The sequence below is a fragment of the Dermatophagoides pteronyssinus genome, unplaced genomic scaffold, assembly GCF_027571235.1.
Source record: "Dermatophagoides pteronyssinus isolate colony J.1.1.1.1 unplaced genomic scaffold, Derpt_VIB-CSIC_2022.12 sq0015, whole genome shotgun sequence".
NCBI classification, from domain to species: Eukaryota; Metazoa; Arthropoda; class Arachnida; order Sarcoptiformes; family Pyroglyphidae; genus Dermatophagoides; species Dermatophagoides pteronyssinus.
The window spans coordinates 37,996-59,496 of NW_027461539.1; the positions used below are offsets into that span (position 1 = coordinate 37,996).

A 21,501-nucleotide genomic window follows, 5' to 3' on the forward strand; every position below is an offset into this window, starting at 1 on the left:
CAACAAAAGAGAGAATAACAACAGATACTTTAGAAAAAAAACAAGCAAATGTTATATATGTGATCGCCATACACATCCTGCCAAGGTTCCTCTATATTTATTTCAGAATTGAAACAAAGACAAAAAAAAAAACATTTGTGAATCATAATATAAATGAATATGGAAAATTCTTTTCATATTTTTTAGAATGGACAAAACGAAACAAAAAAAAAAATGTTGAGAATGAGAATTTTTAATTGTTGAATTTTTTTTGTTGTTGAAAAATTTAAATTTTAAATGAAATAGAATTGCATTTTCTATTTTAAGTAATCAAACTTTTTTTCAAAAAAAAATATCATAGCACAAAGGTGTGTGTGTGTGTGTTTCCATAATCAAACAGGTTAATTATAAATTGAGTATAATTAGATCATTTTTTTTTGTTTTATTTTTGGTTGGCTTTTGTTTTAAGCTTTAGACACACACACACACACACACTGTTTGGATTATCTTTGTTTTTTTTCTATAGTGTTTGTTTGTTTTTTATGGATGTAAATGAATCTTTTCGAATCATTTTGTTCATTAAGTTTGTCATTATAAATTCGTGTTGACCCAAAAATCCTTTATGGTTATGTGTTTTAAATTTCATTCAGAATGAAAATACCAGAAATTAATGGAAATTGTATTTTTTTCTTGGATTTATGGATTTTTATGAGAAGGAAAAAAAAGACTGATGTCAACTTGCAAAGACAAAGTTTTTGGTATTTTTTTTTTAAATTTTCATGGTTGGTCTTGCTTCCGTTATATCCTACATAATAATTATAATCATCATTATGATGACATATGGTTTCTTTTTCATTTCTAGTGAAATTTTTTATGTATCAAATGTAAATATGTATAGTGATGATGATGGCGTGAGAATAACAATTTTTCAAAAAATTTTTTTTTCTTTTAAATCATATCACAGCCTCACCTCACCTCACTTCACAATGTGTCGGTATATGTGTGTTTTAATGAATTTTCGATATGTTTCCACACTTGTTGCTTTAACACAACATAACAGAGAAAAGAAAAAGACTCCAATTTTCATTCTAATAAAACTAAAATGAACGAACGAATGAGTGAATGAATGAATGTATAAGAAAAACAAAATGTTTTTATTTTTCTTATTATTATATCACGAGAGAGTGAAAGAGAAATAAGAAAAAAAATGTTAATTTCCAATGACCGATGGGCAACAACAAACGATAATAACATCAACAACAACAACCACTGCCACCACCATCATCACCGAACATCATTGAATGTTGCTTAGAATGACCATTATCATCATCATCATCATCATGTATGGAAAAAAAGCCATCAAAAAAAAAGATAGTAGGACTATGATGGAAGTGAAGAAAACGTTGAAATACACATCCTATCCTATGCATAATATACATTTGCAATTATATACTACCTATAGGTCGAACAAGTCATTCCAGTCCCGAACAGTTGATGATAGAAGAAAAAAAATCTTTTTTGTTTTGTTACGGCAGTTGCAAACTTTGGATCATTGAGTTCATAGCATGAGCTTCTCTCATCACCATCATGGCAACGAAAAACTAAGAAAATTTTCCAACTTTCTCTTCGAAAATAAATTCGTTTCAATTTCGTTTGTTGATTTTATTTTATTTTTTTCCCGTTTTTTCTTTTAATTCTTTTTCATTGTGAGAACTTTTGTTGTTGTTGTTGTTGATCAAACCGCATACAGGTTTGTGAAAAAAAAAGTTTTCCTAACTTCTGTAATTTTGGTCAATATTGTTTACTATGTTTTTTCATTGATTTATTCCAATTCTAAAAGTATGTGTGGGTGTTTTTTGTCTTGAAAGAAAAAAAAATCCATCATTTCATTTTAATTGTTTGCATTTTGAAAATTATGTCACCAATGTTACAAATAATTGTCAGCAAATTGAATTGTTTTGTTTTTTTTTCTAAATTGGAACCATGACAACCACAACGATGACATGAACATCATCCTGATTATTCAAAATTAGTGAATCTTTGATACAAACAAACCGAAAATCCTGTTAAAACATTTTCAATTCTTTATTTCATTTGTTTGTTTGTTTTGTATTATTGTTCATTGGATCTAGTTCAATCAGACAACAAACAACAAATTGTTTGTTCCATGATGATCAACAAACAAACAAACAAAACAAAACAAAAAAAATCATGCAAACACAAAATATATACAAATTATTTTGGTATAGTAATAAATTTGCTTGTTTGTTTTTTCTGTTTTCTTTTCTTTTTTAAATTTCACAATTGAAAATGTTCACAAATAAATTGAATGATCTTTGGCGTCTAAAGATAATGATGATCAACAATTTTGTTTGCATGAAAAAGAAATCCAATTCATTCGTCTTTTTTGTTGTTGTTGTTATCGTTGTGGTTGTCATTGTGAATTTTTTTTCTTTCTTTCTTTATTTCTCTTTTCTTCTTCACTATAATTATTATTATCTATTGTCGTGTGTGTGTGTGTTTGTGAATACAATTGCAAATAATTTTCGATGTCATTCGTATCCGTATCTTTATTACAATTGGCAAATATTGCATTTAATATGTCACCCATGTTATCATCATCATCGATATTTGGCCAATAGTCTCTATTGTGGTGAGAAAAGAAATGAAAAGCTTCTGAATTCGATCTGTTTTTTTTTCTTTCTTTCTTTCATTCAGATCGAAATCCTTAGTTCGCGTTTTGCGAAGAAAAAAAAATCATAAGATTTTAAACAAAAGATTTTTTTTTTTTGTGGCCAACGATCGATGCGGTCGTGATCTTTGATGAATTTTTATCATTTTCCTATTGTGATCGAAAAATTTTCTTCTTTTTTTTCTCTAATCTCAATTTCTCTAGATCAAAGTGAACATCTATCATCATCATCATTATTCATCATCAGATCCCAAAAAATGTTCACTTGAATCATGATAATTAATTTCTTTTTTGTTCATTTTGACCATAATAAAATGATGGCAATGTAAGGAAATAACATGATCAATTGATTGATTAATCAAATTATAAAGATATCCATCTGGATCATGATGATGATGATGATTTGAATAGTTTTGAACAATCTTTCCTTTTAGGTATAGACAATTTTCGTGATTCTTTAATTTTAGACTTTTCCTTTCATTTAAATTTCACCATTATTTTTCTTTGGTTTTTTTACCATTAATATTATCTAAAATGTTAATTTCAATTATTTATCAATCCTGTTTGATGACGATCATATCGACAACTTTTATCTAATGATTGATGGAGATATATCAATAGATATACATTGAAAATTTCCCACTTGTTTTATTTTTAGCTTATTGTTAATCGAGATTTAGTATTCAAAGAAAAACAAAACAAAAAAAAATTACATTCATAATTTTAATAATAATTCTTCATTATTATCTCTTATCTTATTTGATGATAACCTAATTTAAACAATGTAATTTTAATCGACAGCCAAAAAATTGCCACTTTTCTCTTTGTCGAAGAGAGAGAGAAAAAAAAACAATCTCCAATCAAAATCATTCATTCAAAAACGTGGGAATATTTGACACATTCTTATTTTTTTGAATAATAATCAGATAGTCTGATAAATTAGCATCTCTTCATTTTCAGTATCTTTAACTACTTTTTTTTAGCTTTAGTTTATCAAAGAAGAACAGTTTTCAGTTCTTCAGTTCCCAGCTATATTAAAAAGACATTTACAAAAAAAAGTGTCATAGTTTGTATATCGATTGTTGTTTTCAAAAAAAAAAAAAAAAAAAAAACGGTCAACAATGTTTGAAGATAACTGATTTAAATGTGTCAATAAAATGATTGAATATTTTTTTTTTTTTTTGTATTTTGAATTTGATTTTTTCTATCCTTCCTTAGTTTTTATTCATTGTTATTTTCTTTTCTTTTTTTTCGATTTAGTTTTTTTTGCACCTGTCGTTTTGTTCCTATTATCATCGAATGAATATCATCATCTAAGGTGATTCGCGCCTGAGATTATGATCAATCCGGGTGAATAGATACTCAATGTATATTGCAAAAAAAAACATTTGGTCAACACTTTTTTTCAATATCCGTTTTTGTGTTTTTGTGTGTGTAAATCTTTAGAAAAAACCAAGATTAAATATATTTTCTTTCAACAACAACAACAACAACAACAAAATGTATAAATTGTTATTGTTATGGGCAACCATAATAATCTACAAAAAAGTCAGATAAATATGAATTGTCTAAAATCATCATCATCAACAACAACAACAACAACAACATCGACAATGGACATTATGGCCATACAAGAGGCCACAGAAAAGATTTTTAATAATAAAAACATTGATGATGTTGATGACAACGACAAGATAATAGTGATGATGACAACCACAAAGAAAAAACTACCATCTAATGAAACATATATGGATGGCCAATTTAATTTAATTTCGACCCTAATAAACAAAACAACAAAACGAAAAAAGAAAAAACGAATAAAATTTAATAATAACAACAACAATCATAATCAAATTAATAATGTTAATCTACATTCATTATCCGGTCAAATTTTATCATCATCATCATTATCTCATCCTTGTTCAAAATTGCCATCAACAATTTTCGAAACCACTATCAATGATGTTCATCATCACTGCCATAATAATAATGATAATAATACAAATGATGAAATGATGAATTCTAAACATTGTGATCATATATCAATGGACATAGATTATGGTCATATTAATTTCAATGAACAAAAATCCAGACCTTTTATTCTTATTCATCATTATTATTCAATATCAAAACAATTACTAATCAATTATTATTATCATTATCATCAAAGACAACGACAATCATCATGTAAATATCAACAAAATTGTCATTATAAAATCACTCAATCATCATTATTATCGATAATTATTAGCTTTTTGATTTTGTTTTTCAGTTCATCTCAATTAAATGTAAGTTTTTTCATTCATTTTCGTAAAAGTTTCAATATTAGACATCATTGATTTTTTTTGAATATCATCTCCATAAATTTAAATAGGTTCAAGGTTTTTTTTTCACTATTTGCAAGTATGTAATATGCAAATTTATTTCTATTTTATCCAAATCAAGGAGATATGAAACATGAAATGTGTAACACACGAGCTTAATACACATGGCTAGGATTTTTTAATCAATTTTTTTTCTTCCGTCTGACAGTATGACTTGATTTGTTTTTGTCTTTCATTGAAGAATGAAGATTTACCACAGTATTAGTGTGTGTGTGAAAACGTAAATTCCACTGAACTTCAAGTGCGAATGACTTTTTTAAGCCGGGGATTTTCTTTCATTTTTTTTGTTATTTCTATTGTTTCACATCCTACATCCTGCATTTTTTGTTTTCGTTGTCCATCATACCGGTCAATTTATGCATGTATATTCTGGTCACATATTAAACTCATATAAATCCTATGACGAATGAATTGACATTTTGACCACACACACACACATAAACTGTCATAACAAAGTTATGTATGACATAGTTGTTTGTTAGTTATAAGATAAGTGAGTAAACGATTTTCGTTTTAATCATTTTTCATTTGGGCATAGAATCGTTTGCAAAACATTGTTCAAGTTATCAATGCCAAATTTCTTCAAAATTTCTTCTATCTTCTTGATTATATTTCGAGCCTACTTCTAAAATAACATATAAATTTATTGATTAATGATTTTTCGATTCAAGGTTATGATGTAAACCCGAAAAAACAACACACTTATCATTATTAAAAAAACAAAATTCTTCATGAATTTTTATACATTTTGACCAATCATGAAATTTGAAATTCAAGTATGTTTTTCTTTCATTCATTCATTTTCTTTTTTCGTTTTTTAATTTGTTGATATGAAAATTTATAAAACGTGCACTAACAAATATCGATTGAATATCGAGGATAATCTATTAAATTTGACATCACATCAATTACATTGTGGATATGAAAGAAGGAAAATAAGACAAAAAAAAAATCTTTCTTTTTATTATTTGATCGTGATTTTTGATTGATTATTGATACAAATCAGATCCAATCATTTTCTTTTTATTTGATCGATTGTTGATCTGATCTGGAAAAAAAAATTTGCCAAAAAAAATATATAGTTTTTTTCTGTTATTATATGAATGATTGAAAAAAATACTGGGAAATGCAAAAAAAAACACATCATTTTCATACAAAATCAAACCTTTCCATCATCGATATAACTGAAAAAAAATTTCAATTCAATTTATTTTATTTCATACACACCAAAAAAGAAAGAAAAAAGATTTACTGACATCGTCAAGGATCATCACATCATCAAATGATCGATGACGATTGAATTGATCAACAAGAGTCGCTTCTTCATTTTTTTCGACTATATTGTTGTTGTTGTCTTTTTTTCCAAAACAAACATCACCAAACCAATCAAATTCATTGGATACAATTTTATTATTGGATTTTTTTTCTGCAATCATCAATGATTTGTTGAAATTTTTTTGCAAACTTTCAAAATAAAAGACGATTGAATTTCAAAATTCTTTATTTCGATCATTCCTTTTGACATTTCAATACAATTTTCGAATAATTAAAAGGAAAAATGTAGGATTAACCAAATATATCAAATGTACTGTGTTCATATATTGGCTATAAATGTCGGATTTGAATCAATTTTATCGGTTTCTGTTTTGAAAATCTCAATTTTCCCTTGTAATTTCTTGTTCTTTTTTTTCCTGACAATAAATTTTTTCATCATTTCGTTGTTTTGTTTTCAATCAAATCGATTTGCATATTTGCATTCGATTATTTGATCTTTTTTTCTATTTGTCTATATAGGAGAAAAAAAGTGTTTCCAAATTTAAAATTGATTTTTTTTGTTTTCTTTTTGTTAAAATTCACAAGTACACAATTATTATTCAAGGATCTATGTGATTTTTTCCCTTCATACATTTATCTAAACAACAAAGAATTTTTCTTTTATTTGTCACAATATTTGTTGTTGATTGCAATGAGGATGACATTTCCTCTTTTTTTCCTGACAAAAAAACAACAACATTTTCTCTGATGCTATACATTATTTGTATTGAAAAAAAAATCTTTGCGGTAATGAATGAGGCAACAAAAACAGTAAAATAGATGTTAAATAGATATACTTCTCATCATTATTATATTGAAAATTAAACACAAGATGATCATTGTATGATGATAATGATGATGATGATCATAATGATTATACAAAAAGTAAAGTAAGTCACACTTTGATGAACACGTTAATGAACTTACATTGAACTTTTATCTATCCAAGTATCCTTTACTTATATATCTTATCTATCTTGGATAACTTTCAACAAGATTGTCTAAAACAAGCAAAACAAAACAAAAAAGAAAAGAAAAATGAAATGAAATAAAATCGTGTTTACACACAATACACATATATTCGTCTATTTGTGTGACCATGATTATGACCACCACTTTTTTTTTGCCATCAACTTGTTTAGATTATGATTTGGATGGATGGATGGTTGGATGGATGACCTTACTTTTGATCATTTTGTTTGTCTAATCCATTCTGTTGTAGTTGATGTTTCTTTTTTCTTGAATTTCAAATGCGTTTGGAACAAACTTGTATTCATAACGACTGATGTTGTTACTCTATGTTATCATCATTATCATTATATAATAAGTGAAATTAAAACGGAAACGAAGCAACAAAAAACAAAACAATTCTCATTAAAAATGTACAGCACTCACTAAAAAACAAAATTTTGAGGATTAACAACAACAATTTATAATAGATTCTAAACATGTCGAGATATAATGAAGATGAATTTGTTTGGCAAAATGATTTAAACAGAGAAATGATCATCATCATCATCATCATGATTATGAGAATCATTTTCTTGGCAATTTTTTTCGTTTTTTTCTGCGTTGTTCACTTTGAATATTATAGTTTAGAATATAATAAATTATAAATTCAAATGTTCAAAGCGATTTGATTGAGTCGTTTATTTTGAATAATAATGATAATAAAAGTTCTGCATAACTGGACCATGTATACCTGTTCATTGATTTAATTATAATCATCAATATTATTCATCATTATAATCGAATGAAAATTCATTTTACTTTCATGAAGTCAATAGAAATAATATTGATTTAGGAAATCATAATCGATTTCGAATCAAAAGTAAAAAAACTTGATCGTGTCTTTCAATTAATGAAACAAAATTTGTTTATAATATCAAGTTAGCAGGTCATATTGGTTTTCAGGTTTGTTTATTTTATATAACGATCAGTTAATTGGACAATCATTTTCTTCTATTTTGGATTAATGACTGTTTTGGTTTTTGGTAAATTATTTCTAGTCAAATTATATTGTAATTTCATTTTAAAACCAAAATAAAACTTTGTGGTTGCTTTATGTGACTTTTTCTATCTCTCTCACTCTTTCATCAAATCCATTATTATCATTAACATTTACATCTATAATGATGATGATGATGAAGATAATGGTTATAATGATTATTTACATCATACAAATCAGATTGACTAAAAAGGATAACAAGACAGCAATATGTATACATTGATTATAATCATTATCTTCTTCATCATCATCATAAGATAATCAAGAAAAAAAGTGTTTTCATACTATCCCTTCTTTTCTGACCAATTCAAATTGTTGTTGTTGTTGTTATTATAGTTGTTTTGCATAAATTTAATCTAGATAAAATTATATAATCATTTTTGGATAATAATCTAAGATGATGACGATTTAAATAGACATTTCTAATCATTACAATCAAAGATTGATTGATCGATTGATCGATTCAAATGATCTGTTCGTTTATTGTTTGTTTGTTTTGTTTTATTTTTTGCTGTTTTTCTAATCGATCTATCTATCTCTATATTGACAAGTTTAAGATTATCATTTTCAATTTAAAATTGATCCACCTAAAATTTTGCATTTTTTTTCTACTTTGAATATATTTTTTTTCCATTGTAATTTTATTCGCAAAATGAGATTTTAATGCAAAAAAAAATACATCACATTTTTTATCAGATCAAATTAAAGATTGGCCAAGTTTAAAAATTAGTTTTGCTTCAGTTTCTATTGGATTAATTTTTATTTTATAAAATTGAACATCAATGATTGTCCTTTTTGAAACAAATTTACCAAAAAAAAAGAAGAAAGAATTCATCATTTTTCTTTGAAGTACGATTATTATGGATAATCATAAGTAAAATTGTCCGCAAAAATTGATAATGATTATTATTTGGGAGAGAAACAAAAAAAAAATCAATCAAATCACTTACCTACGCATTCAGATAGTTTTTTAAGTAGAAAAAAAATCTTTTCGAGTACATCACTGACATCTTTATCAATTATTGAAGATGATTTTTTTTCTTGTTTTGTTTCACGTAAATGACAGCCATAAATAATTGTGTTTTCATTTTGTAATTTAAATAAATATTCACCAACAACATCTGACAATCAAAGTTAAAGAAATCATTCATAATTACAATTTGAAAAATTTTGAATAAAAATTTAATTGAATCATAAAATTTTCGATTGTTTTTTGTTTCAATCAATGTAAATAACAAAAATCTTTTCTTTTTCATTAATTTCAGAGTCAAGTATTTGCCCAGAATAAATTGAATAATAATGATGATAATGGAAATGTCAGTTCATTTGGCCAACACAATCTATCATCACCATCACCATTACAGTTATTATCAACAACATCAACAACAACAACAATGTTTGGCTCATATGTTTTTGATCCACATGTGCAGGCACAATGTGAACGTAATCTAATGAATATTATGGTTACATTTGATCAACCGTTTAATGGTATTGTACATGTAAGAAATTTTCGTCGTAATCCATGTCAAATATATGGAAATGGTTCAACAATAGTCACAATGACAATCGATCTCCTTGCACCATCGAATCGGCCAAATTTCTGTGGTATACATCGTGTTAAGGTAAATTTTAATTTTGTTTTTAACCGCACAATTATGATTTCAAAAAAAAGTAAGGAAGAACACAGTTTCCATTTGAAATTAATGTCGTTTCTGTTAATTAACTTAAAGTATTTTTTTTTGTACAAAAAATTTGAACATCAAATAAATTAATTTCACTTTCATTATCCATGGCTAACGATCACTCACCCAATCTAGCTTTAATTTTAAAATGATGATAAGAAGGAAATATTAATATTAGATTTAATTAGATTTTGTTTTCTTTGAATTTAATTGAAAAACGTTTTTTTTTCTCTTCCATTTATTTCTGTTTTTTCACAGGGAACTGAAGAAAGATCAATCTCATTAGTTGTTCGTTTACATAAAGCATTAGAATTATCGGATGATAAACATTTTGTGATCACTTGTGGTAATACTGAATTTTCCAATAGGTAAGTGTTGTGATAAATGATATAATCTTATTAGTTAATTAAATTACTTTGCTAATCATTATTTCACTTGTGTTTCGATTCATTTATCGATTTTTTTTTCATTAAAAAAATTTAGAAACAAAAATGAAAAATTAATGTTCAAATTTGTTGATCGTCATGGACATAAAATAACTAAATTATATCATGGTGAATCATATCGTTTAAGAGCTGAGATTGTTCAACAACAACAAATATCTAGTCAATTAAAAACAAGTAAATCAGCATATCATCTTTATGTAAAAAATTGTTTGATATTCAATGGAAATGATACGGATGTAGAATTTTTAGATAATAATGGTTGTCCAACCGTTATTGGCCAAATGTTAAGTCCATTTAAACAAATTGGACAGAATATTGCAGAAGCAGAAATTTATTCCATGTTCAAATTACCCGGAACTAATCAGCTACATATGCAATGTTTAGTTGAATTAGTTGAAAATTGTAATTTTTGTGATCCATCACTTTGTCCATTGATTGGCAATGAAACAATGATGATCGATACAACTGACAGCAATCATAATATAACATCGATAGGTAATAAACGTAATAGACCAACAAGTGAAATGCAAATGCTTGTATCGACAACCGTATATGTATTTGAACCTGATCAACAAATGTCATCGTCTATCATGTTGGCTGGAATCGGCGGCAAAAGTGATGGTTCCGATGACTTCATCCATGGCAATTGTAATGAATGGCGTTTTCCATGGCTGATTGCATTGTGTATCATGCTTGGCATTCTGCTCATCATTATGATGGTTGTCAATATATTTCTTTGTACATCAATGTCATGTTCATGCTTCAGGTCAGAGGTAAGAAAAGCATTTATAAAAATAGATAGTTGAGTGTTTTTCGATAACAATACTATTCATTCAATATTATCAACAATAACAACAACAAAAATTTAGTCAGGGGTTAATGATTGGCCAATTCTCTATAGTGAATTATATACCTTGTCAAAAACTATGATCGAAATTAGACATAGGAAAAAAAAAGAAAATAATTGAACGGATTTCGCGTAGGATAATCGCTTGCCTTACAACATTGTTAGACAGTAAATTATATGGATCATTTTCTTTGCATTTTTTTTCCGAACACAGATGGTTGAACACGAACCAACTATTATGGATGATTATGATCCATACAAGATTGACATTGGCAGCTATTATTCTCCATATGATTCTCGTTTATCATTGAATCGAAGTACAACATCAATAGCGAATCCAATGACAAGCACTGTTGTAGGAAATCCTCATCATCATTATCATCTTCAACATAATACCCATCATCATCATGGCAACAATGGTGATCGATCTGGTTCGCATTATACAGCACAACAACAACCATTACATCTTAACACGGTTCATCATCATCATCCTCATCATAATAGGCCAATACCATCGATGAGCTCTTCATATTCACCATCAACAACAGAAAATACAACACATAGTCGACCGGGAGCAAAATTGATCAATAATAACAAAAACATTGGAAATGGAAATAAAAGTCGGAATAGTAAACCAAATAAAAGTCGTCAGCAAAAGCCATCAAATCCAAAATCATCATCGATTATTCCATTGAATGGCAATACTTATAATCCATATCAACATTCACCTCAATCAATTCGATCGGATGATTATTATTAATTTCATTTATATTTTCATATCTTTTTTTTGCGTTCGAATTTTTTTTTTTAATTTAATCATATAAATAAACAAGTAATTAAAAAAAATTCGTAAAATGTAACGCCATCTTTTATCTAAAGAATGAAACATCTAATCGAACAAGTGTTCAAATAACTGTTTCAAACAAAAAAATCGAATTCGAATTCGAATTCCTGAGGGCGCTTGTATCCAACAAACAATATTTTTACGAGAGAAAAAAAATCCATTACGTCTTATATGTGCGGAATCTTTATGTTTGCATGAGAACCGATGAAATCACCGTAAACATGATTTGGATACCATTGGTTTCTTCAATTATTAGCTCACAAGTTGGCCAAAACAGAAATATGTTTCTATGTTGGTGTATGTGTTGTTACGGCTAATATTTTTTTTTTAAATTCAAAATTTTTAATCTAACCTTGTTCGAAACAAAAACAAAAACAAAAATCCAATCCGTCATTTAGATTGCCATTGATGAAAATCTTTTCTGCATAAAAATACTGTTAACAACTATAAGACATTTGTACGAACATTGATTTTTTTTTACTAATGGCTACGTCTAAATTTATATATAATTAGAGCAAAAAATAAATAAATAAGCAAAAAGATAAAACGAGAAACATTGGATTTTTATCGTCATTTCAATTTATAATTATAAGTTTTTGTTTAGTGCAACAAAACGGACGTTTTTTTCAATTACAAACAAATTGTGAAATTTTATCTCAATCAACTATTATTTTGTTTTCTTAATTATTTGATTCTTTTTTTTCTTGTTTTTCCTTCTAAATATTTATAAACTGATAAATCAATCGATTCTACTGTCATCAGTCTTAATGATGTTTATCAAATAAATTATCCAACAAATCAACCAATATTTGTTTGACAATTTTAACAAGCGGAAAAAACTGCATTTTCAATCACCATTCTTGAGCTAAAAAAAAATATGAATATAGTTTATGTGTTTGCACCTAAACCTCCTTGATGAGAATAAAAGTTTATTTAAAAGATGGCCGGTGCACAAATATTCAATACATTGTAAATTTTTAAAAGAAACTTATCAAATCAATCGATTACAAGAATAATTCCAGTTTTTATTGTTGTTGTCGTTTTTACGTCATATGAGTACAATTGACAGACATCTGTAATTGAATGACGATGAAAGAGGAAATCGATCATCTTCATTTGCATATTTATTTATCTCTTTGAATTCAAATCATTCACTGCCTGGATGATTGAATGTAATATTCCATTCTAATCCTTTATTGTAACAATACAATGATTAATTTATTATTACATCAACAATGAATGATGAACAACAAGATCATCGAGATTTTTTTCAAAATGTCGATTCAATACCATCATCTATGGCGGTTGATACATTCGATCGCTTGAATCATACGGATTCACAATCATCAATGATAAATAATCCTTTACAAATACATTCAAGACCTTATTCATCCCAATCAAATTTCATTGAACCATCATCATCGGGTATAAGCACTGCCGATTATTATCAATATCAACATAGTAGGACTAGTTCATTTTCATCATCAACAAGTAGTCTATCGAATCAACCACAAATCGCCCATTCAAATCATAATAGAAAGTCATTATCGCATAAGAGAACACGTAGCGTTGATTTACGTTTGTCGACTTCTTCCAATCCATCTTTGTTATCATCACAATCATCATTGTCGGCTACAACATCTCAATCATCGATACATTTTCTTTCGACAATCGAAGAAAAAGTTTCAAAATTATATTATAAACATGGCCTATTCTGTTCACGACATCCAGCTCTAATAATCTCATTCTCATTGATGATAGTGTTTATTACTTCATATCAGATATTTACTTTTCGTGGTGTGTTTGGTAGCTCATATGATTTATATATTTCTTCTTCATTTAAATCACATGATTCTTTCCTTTTGAACGCTGGCGATAATTCTGTTCATCCTTTGATGAAACATTTTAATTATTGGCCAGATTCATATGTTCGAAATGAGCTTGATGATGATCAGAATGTTCCTCCTTGGGTAAGTGTTGATTAAGTAATACCTAATTATAATTCCATCTAACCATTTATTCTTTCTAATAGTTTCAACCGAATCTTTCCTATGCATATGTTCAACAAATTTATATCCGTTCAGCTGTGATACCATGGCCTCAAGATATGCAACTAGTAGATGCATTACGTGCTCCATTCGAAACCACATTTGAAATCGTTGAAGCTGTATCGAATTTCCAATTTAAAAATGATTTTAATGAACCAATCACTTTGAACGATGTTTGCTTTCAAGTGTTCGAACCAACATTCTCTGAGCATTATTCACAAATAGCCTCACATCTTTCTTCATATTCCTGTTTGACATTATCACCAGCCAATGTATGGCATGGTGATCGCACCAAATTTTTACAAGACCAAAATTTCCTAAATACATTGCTAAAATTTCAAGATCTCCCTGCTAGTCCTGTACCGTCGGGTGCCTTGCATGATATTATATTTGGTGTTTCATTCGAAGATACCGGCATACGACGTACTTATGGTCGCAATCGTGTTCGTACTATTACATATGCGATAACGTTGATATTGCGTGAAAATTCTCCAGAATTTATTGAAGCATTGCGTGCCTACTTGTATAAACGCTATCCATTGTCCACTACAATAATGAATAATAAAAATTCACGAAATGAACATCAGTCCACATCTTCGGCTACAAATAGAAATCATTATGAATTCGAACCACAAATAGCAGAACCAGTAGATCTTTTGGAAAACAAGACCAAACACATTTATTTTCATACAACATTCACCTATAATTATCTTCTTCCACTAATATTAATCTATGCAATGGCTTGTTTTTATATGTACTACATCGTCCGTAAGTAATTGTCTAATTTTGCCAAATCGAATGATCATATTTCTCTTTCAATTTTAGGCAAAGTCGAAATCATTTTTAATAAACGATTATATTCACTTTGCACATTAATCACCTTATTAATGTCACTATTCATGTCCTTTGGTATATGTTTTCGTCTTCGTTTTCATTCTGTTTTGATTGTTAATCGTTTATTGCCTTATTTTGTTGCTGGGATAAGTAAGTTCATACTTATTGTTAGTCATGAAATTCTTTAAAATAAAACTTCTTAACATTTCAAAAAAGGTTTCGAAAATATGTTGGTTCTAACCAAATCAGTCTTGGCTAATCCCCATTTAGATTCAAAAGTTCGCGTAGCACAAGTTTTAAGCAAGGAAGGCCTGTCGATAACTAAAAATCTTCTTGCCGAATTGGCCTTTCTATCGATTGGATCTTTCACGTTGATGCCGTTCTTTCAAGAATGTTGCAAGATTGCTGCCGTTTGTTTTCTTTCCGATTTTTTTATTCAACTCACATTGTTCACACCATTTTACTCGTTGCTGGTGCAAAGGATTAAGGTAATTATTCTCATTGTTTGATGTTTGACAAAATTTTTTGACCTGACCAAAATTAATAGAAACGAAATATCCACGCATATCCTAAAAAACATCCACAAAATGTTTATCCTCGTAACATTTATGCGAGACCTGGAGAACCAATTCAGCAAAAAACTCCTAAACGATTGCGTTTCATTTTGTTCTTAGCTCGTCTACGACTTGTTCAACGGGGTTTCATCCTATTGCTAAGTGCCTGTATAGGTTCAGCCATTTATAATGCATATCTTGTTCTGGAACAAACCACCACTCCATTAGAGAATTCAATTTTGAATCAGAAACAATCATTCTCTTCAAGCAAACCGAATTCCACAATGTCACAAAAATTTGAATCCGAATCTGAAATTACAACTAATTTCATACCAGTGACGACAATTAATGAAACCGTACTTATAGACAAAAATTCGCAAAAATCTTTTATGAAATTATTAGAGATTGAAAAAATTTCTACGTTTAGTAAAGATGATAAAGAAACGATCAATTCATCATCACCACCGCCTACTATAAATGCATATCATCGACTTAGCTATTCATCACGTAGCAATTCAATGCCGAAACCATTTGCCAATCAGCATTGGACCAATTTATTTTCATTGTATAACATTTCCTTAACCGGCCGCTTTATATCGATACTACCACCTATACTTTTATCCGTCCCAATAACGCCTGAACGAGCTAAACTTTGTCGAAATGCTGCTGATTCAGATTATCATAAATTAAAAAAATTCATTCCAATGAAATTCTCGAATGGAGAATATGTTATTCGCGATGATGATGATTAGTAAGTGAGATTGATTTAATTACATTTAATTTGATATTTTTTTAATTTTCATAAATACCAGTGATAAATTCGAACAAGTGAAACTCAATCATTGGTCGAAAGATGATCTTCATTTAATTATTGGACTGTGGACACCTTGTTTTATATTGTTCATTTACCTAATCATACAACTTTATCGTTGTATGTGCACACGTAATTATGCTGAATGGCGAACACAATTGTCTGAAACGAATCCATTCCAACAATTGAGATCATTAGTCAAGCGTGCTGCTTCATTAAAAAATCATAATGATGTCACTAATGGTAATTCTGATCGTCTTTTACGTATTGATATATCGATTTTGAATTATGATCGTGAAAAAGAAGCCTATACGAATGAAAAACAGTACTTTTTGGATAATCAAGATATTGATTTGATTGCTACAAATCTTCAAACACCATTAGTTGCTGCCAGTTCATTGTCGGGCGATTTAAGGATGTACGATGCACTTACTTGTGAATCATTAGCTATAATCAAGCGATCTAATTACATGATGAATGATTCTTCATCATCAATCTTCCCATATAAGCCATCAAGAATCATCGATGAAATGTTAACAAACGTAGATGACAATTACGAAAAACAGAATGCGTCTAACGGTGAAGCGCCTGTAGTAATTAAGACTGAAGGCAATATTTTGAAAACTTTATTTTATGGAATCCAGAATGGCGATGTTGTTAGTAATTGTGAAGATGATAATCTTGATGATCATCATGAATATCTTGAATTCAATAACGATCGATTTAAAAGTCTTGATTTTCGTCCCATTTGGTGTATGGACATTTATGATAAATATGTCCTGCTCGGCTGTGGGGGTGATGATGGCCGTTTTGAAGTTTGGGATGCCTATACTGGATGTTTATCATTCGTTTATTACCCAGATGCCTACAGAAATGCTAACGAAGATTTTAAAAAGCCTAATGACTCATATGCTATAACGGTGATCAAGTCCACCTATTGGGCTGTTGCTTTAGCTCGTTTGAATGGCCAATTAGAAATATTAGAATTGGATCAATTCAAAGAAGATAAATATTCGACCATTTTTCAACCCGATACTTCTTCATCACAAACCAAGTGTCATGATCAAATTAATTATCGATTGAAATTTCGTATACAAGCTCATAAACAACCGATTACTCGGGTTGAAATTATCGATTCTCTTGAAGATGATGAATTTATCCGTGTATTTGGTAGTCGTGGATGTCTAATTTCGGGCAGTATGGACACAACATTGAAAGTGTTTGCTTTAGATAATTTTAAATTAATGTACACATTAAATGGACATTGTGGCGCTATCATGACAACTGCCATTGATCCTGTAAGTCTTGAAAAGTTTTTTTAGCATAATTTTTAAATATTTTATTCTACAGTATTCAACGGCTAGTGCATTGAGTGGATGTCAATTGGGACAGATGTGCGTATGGGACTTGAATACTGGTACCTGCATATTTAGTATGCAAGCACATTCAGATGCTGAAGTTCTTTCGATTGTTACATCGCCATTGTATTTTGTTACCAGTGGAACGGATAATACAATTTGTATCTGGGATCGATATTCAGGTAGAGTTTATCTTTTTTTCATTATTTTAACATTTGATCAATTTTATGTTTTTTAAAATAGGACATTTGATTCATAGAATACCCAATCAGCATACAATCTGCCGCAGTATGGTATTTCTTGAACCATTTATTCTGGTTACTGTTCGTGATAATGAATTAATCATCTGGGATTGTAATGATGCCCGATCAATTTGTATGGTACCATTAGCATCGCATACAACTGATATTGATTCGTCAACAGGAAATCAAATGGCATTAAATAATAATGAGAATAAATGGACAAAATCCTATCAAGCATCATCGATCAAAAATCTTGTGTTTTCTTTCGAACAAAAAGCATTGATCTGTGATTATGGGAATTTATTATGTGTCATGAATAATCCGTTTGCAACGAGAAAAATTGATTGAATTTCAAAATTCTATAGATAATAATACTCATTGTTAATTTAAGAATATGATAAAAACTAGAAAACCTTTTTTGTTTTTGTATTTGATGCTAATAACTTTTGTACATATTGCGACCAATCTTTGTTTCTTTTTGAAATTTAATTTAATTTATTGATTTATTGAGAAAAAATGCCTTTTTTCTAGTCAAATTTAAATTGATCAAATGTGCTGTTTTTGAAATTGTGTTCGAGACCGAATTTGATTTCAAATTCTAATTTCATGCCCTTCACATAAGACGTCTGAATGTTGATTCCTTATCATATGATATTTATGCTGTAACGCATATAGAATTTTGATGTTTCTTCATCAATTAAAATTATCATTTTAATTTTATCATAATGTTTAAAAATTCAAGACAAGCATCAAAACCTGTATCCGAACTATCGACGACAATCGAGTCGGCAACAAGACGTGAATGGAATGAATTATCATGGGAGGAGATGAGCTTTCCTGCAACAAATCGTTTACCGGCCGAAGAGACATCAGAAAATATGTCAACATTCACTCAAATTAAAACTGGTCAAATTAAAAATCGATCGACAAGCCGTGAATCTATGCAGGCAAAAATTGAAGAAACAATTGAATCGTTGCAAGAGGAACTTGGAAATGATGATAGTGAACCCAACCCTGAAGTTCAAACAGAATGGAGCGTCGAGCGCATACGAAGTAAAAAACTTGTTAACGGAATCGTCGCTTATGAAGCTAAATGGGAGGGTTGGGATGAAGCGGATAATACTATCGAAAAGCTCGAACATCTGGATAATTCATTAATTTTAGTCAAATCGTTTGAGAATTCACATTTTATCACTCAAAATTCACGACATCCAGATGTTCAAACGGTTCATTCATATAAAGATAAAAGCATTTTACATAATGCGTTACTTTGGCGAAAATTAGTTCATTTAATCGAACCAGAAGAAATATTGGCCATTGATTTTGCCACTCGTCAGCTTTTAGTTTCATTCAAAAACGTTGGAGAAGTAGCGCTGGTTGATGTGAATAATTTTATTGTATGTTATGATTTAAAATTTAAAAAAAAATATTAACTTAAAATTTTTACTCATTTTAAAACAGAAAGATAAAAAACGAGCTTCAATGTTCATAAAATTCATTCATGATCATCCGAAAGAATTCAAAGCGCCACACATTCCATCGCTACCATCCATTTTGTAATGATAGATGATGAATGGGTTTATTCATTAAAATGATCTCGTGACTTCCAATCAAGAAAATTTCTTGCCATTGAGAACCTTTGTTGGAACCACCACTTTTTATTCTAATCAAAAAAAAAAAAAGATATTAAATTCCAAGTCACGCAATGATAGATTGATTGAACACGATTTCTTTTATAATGACATTTTTTTCGTTAAACAAAAATCATTCCTTTTAAACAATGTTTTTTTGGTTATTCAACGAATATTTCATTATATGATTTGATTGTTTGCGTGTATAGGCGGAAACAGATAATTTTGATTTTTGAGCTTGAAAAAAGCAAATTGCCAATTTTTCTTACAACCATTGTCATTATTTTATCAAAAATTGTATGAATAAAATTTTTGATTTTTGCACCTATTTTGTTTTTCAATCATTTAATAATTGATGACTTATTCTAAATCCTCAACATCAATCTATATTTAAAATATTCAATTTTTTTAAATAAATTTTACAATTCATTTCAGTTTTTTTATTCAAATTCAAACCGATTATCTAAAAAATTCATTATCTGGTGATTTAGTTCAATTCAAAAATATTCTTTTCTTTTATGTTATTTTATTTTTAGAAATAAAAAAAACAGAATAAAAAGATTCAAAAAAGGCCATGTTTTTTTTCGTTCGTTCATTAAATATGATTAACTTTGGAAATTGTTTTCGATTCGTATACTGCATTCAAATTATAAATTTGATTGTTTTTATTTCATTTGTTTTTTGCTACATTTCATTATACGATATTTTCTTTGAGAGAATCACATTTGATTGAATTCTAATAAAGTTTTAAAAAAATTAAGAACTTATTGAAAAACTCATTCAAGCAAAAATATTTATTTAAAAAAAATTGAAAGTAAATAAACAAAACCAAACACAAAAATCGGCCTGGACCCGTAAATTAATTTTATTCGGATTCTGGTTGGTTTTTCTCCGTTTTTTTAGATTTCCGATTTCTAGGAAATTCAAAATCTTTGAATTTTTTTTTCTACATGAAACATGAATCGAAACAATTGGATTTTGTTTTACTATAGTACCACAAGAAAAAATTTCATCAACAACAAATCCTTTATGTAAAAGTATGGAATGAATAAATTTCCCAAGTGCCAAATTCAGTTGATTGTGTGCGTTAAAAAAAATCGATTTAGTTCAAATGTGTTTCATCGAGTTTGAGAGCTATGATTATTGAAAAAAAAATTTGTGTTCAAAAGACAAAATCCATCAATTACATTGGGAATCCTGTTAACCGAACAGGGATAGAAACAGATCGATGCCAAAAAAAAACTTTACTTTATTTTTGTATTGATAGATAGACAACTGAATAAATGAATAAAAAAAATTCATCATCATTTTCCTAATTATTTTATCGACATTGTCGTTATCGAGGTCAATCGGTTGAGAATTCTTTTTTTTCTATTAATTCAGCTGGATGATGAACTTGAAACAAGAGAATAAAACAAAAAGAAAAAGAAAAGACCAGAGCAAGTGCAGAATTTATTGGCGTATATTAACTGTATATGGCTATCTTATAGATTTCTGCAACACGAGAAATTCGTTTTTTTTTGTTATTTTTGCGCCTGAATTCCATTCAGTAGACAGCAGTCGACGTTTCATATGCGTCAATCGGTAGTCGACATTAGTATCCTCAGTTTTTGTCCTAACAACACACACACACAAACACTCAATCCTTATTGCTTCGCAGCCAATATTCGCCATCATCATTTTAGGATTCGAATCCATTCGGTTTGGAATCACATCCTGCCATCACAAAACAATTCATTGAATTCTCTCTTGTTCACTTTTGGTGTATATGTGTGTTGGAAGTTTTCTTAATATTTTTTTTTCGTTGTTGTTGGGTATATGCTCTGG

At 28.7% G+C, this 21,501-nt stretch overlaps 3 protein-coding genes across 7 annotated transcripts; all 3 read left to right on the top strand.

Moving 5' to 3' along the window:
- Positions 1-1,399: 1,399 nt before the first annotated feature.
- On the top strand, positions 1,400-12,127 carry LOC113791970 (uncharacterized). 5 transcript variants are annotated; one of them, XM_075822110.1, is made up of 6 exons: positions 1,400-1,729; positions 3,932-4,959; positions 9,643-9,999; positions 10,318-10,427; positions 10,543-11,278; positions 11,567-12,127. In XM_075822110.1, the coding sequence occupies exons 2-6, from the start codon at positions 4,192-4,194 to the stop codon at positions 12,110-12,112; spliced, it is 2,517 nt and encodes an 838-aa protein (XP_075678225.1). In that variant the 5' UTR covers positions 1,400-1,729; positions 3,932-4,191; the 3' UTR covers positions 12,113-12,127. The 5 variants fall into 5 exon arrangements, with proteins under 5 accessions (XP_075678225.1, XP_075678227.1, XP_075678228.1 ...); XM_075822112.1 differs by lacking the exon at positions 1,400-1,729 and adding an exon at positions 1,800-1,818; XM_075822113.1 differs by lacking the exon at positions 1,400-1,729 and adding an exon at positions 1,856-2,222.
- A 307-nt stretch (positions 12,128-12,434) lies between these two features.
- SCAP (SREBP cleavage activating protein) lies at positions 12,435-18,472 on the top strand. The gene is made up of 8 exons (XM_027341584.2): positions 12,435-14,166; positions 14,229-15,012; positions 15,070-15,228; positions 15,295-15,566; positions 15,626-16,383; positions 16,445-17,741; positions 17,794-17,983; positions 18,045-18,472. The coding sequence occupies exons 1-8, from the start codon at positions 13,432-13,434 to the stop codon at positions 18,389-18,391; spliced, it is 4,542 nt and encodes a 1,513-aa protein (XP_027197385.2). The 5' UTR covers positions 12,435-13,431; the 3' UTR covers positions 18,392-18,472.
- A 188-nt stretch (positions 18,473-18,660) lies between these two features.
- LOC113791764 (uncharacterized) lies at positions 18,661-19,998 on the top strand. Its single transcript, XM_027341585.2, has 2 exons — positions 18,661-19,440; positions 19,505-19,998. Exons 1-2 carry the CDS (start codon positions 18,769-18,771, stop codon positions 19,601-19,603), a joined length of 771 nt encoding a protein of 256 aa, XP_027197386.1. The 5' UTR covers positions 18,661-18,768; the 3' UTR covers positions 19,604-19,998.
- Positions 19,999-21,501: the final 1,503 nt, after the last annotated feature.

What these genes read in the sequence shown, in the direction of transcription:
- LOC113791970 (XM_075822110.1), top strand. Translation starts at nt 4,192, where the DNA reads ATGGGCAACCATAATAATCTACAAAAAAGTCAGATAAATATGAATTGT. An exon ending in TCAGTTCATCTCAATTAAAT is followed by an intron (nt 4,960 to 9,642) that starts GTAAGTTTTTTC and finishes CATTAATTTCAG; the next exon opens with AGTCAAGTATTTGCCCAGAA. An exon ending in GTTCATGCTTCAGGTCAGAG is followed by an intron (nt 11,279 to 11,566) that starts GTAAGAAAAGCA and finishes TTCCGAACACAG; the next exon opens with ATGGTTGAACACGAACCAAC.
- SCAP (XM_027341584.2), top strand. Translation starts at nt 13,432, where the DNA reads ATGAATGATGAACAACAAGATCATCGAGATTTTTTTCAAAATGTCGAT. An exon ending in TTATTTTGTTGCTGGGATAA is followed by an intron (nt 15,229 to 15,294) that starts GTAAGTTCATAC and finishes ATTTCAAAAAAG; the next exon opens with GTTTCGAAAATATGTTGGTT. An exon ending in TGCTGGTGCAAAGGATTAAG is followed by an intron (nt 15,567 to 15,625) that starts GTAATTATTCTC and finishes CAAAATTAATAG; the next exon opens with AAACGAAATATCCACGCATA.
- LOC113791764 (XM_027341585.2), top strand. Translation starts at nt 18,769, where the DNA reads ATGTTTAAAAATTCAAGACAAGCATCAAAACCTGTATCCGAACTATCG. An exon ending in TTGATGTGAATAATTTTATT is followed by an intron (nt 19,441 to 19,504) that starts GTATGTTATGAT and finishes ATTTTAAAACAG; the next exon opens with AAAGATAAAAAACGAGCTTC.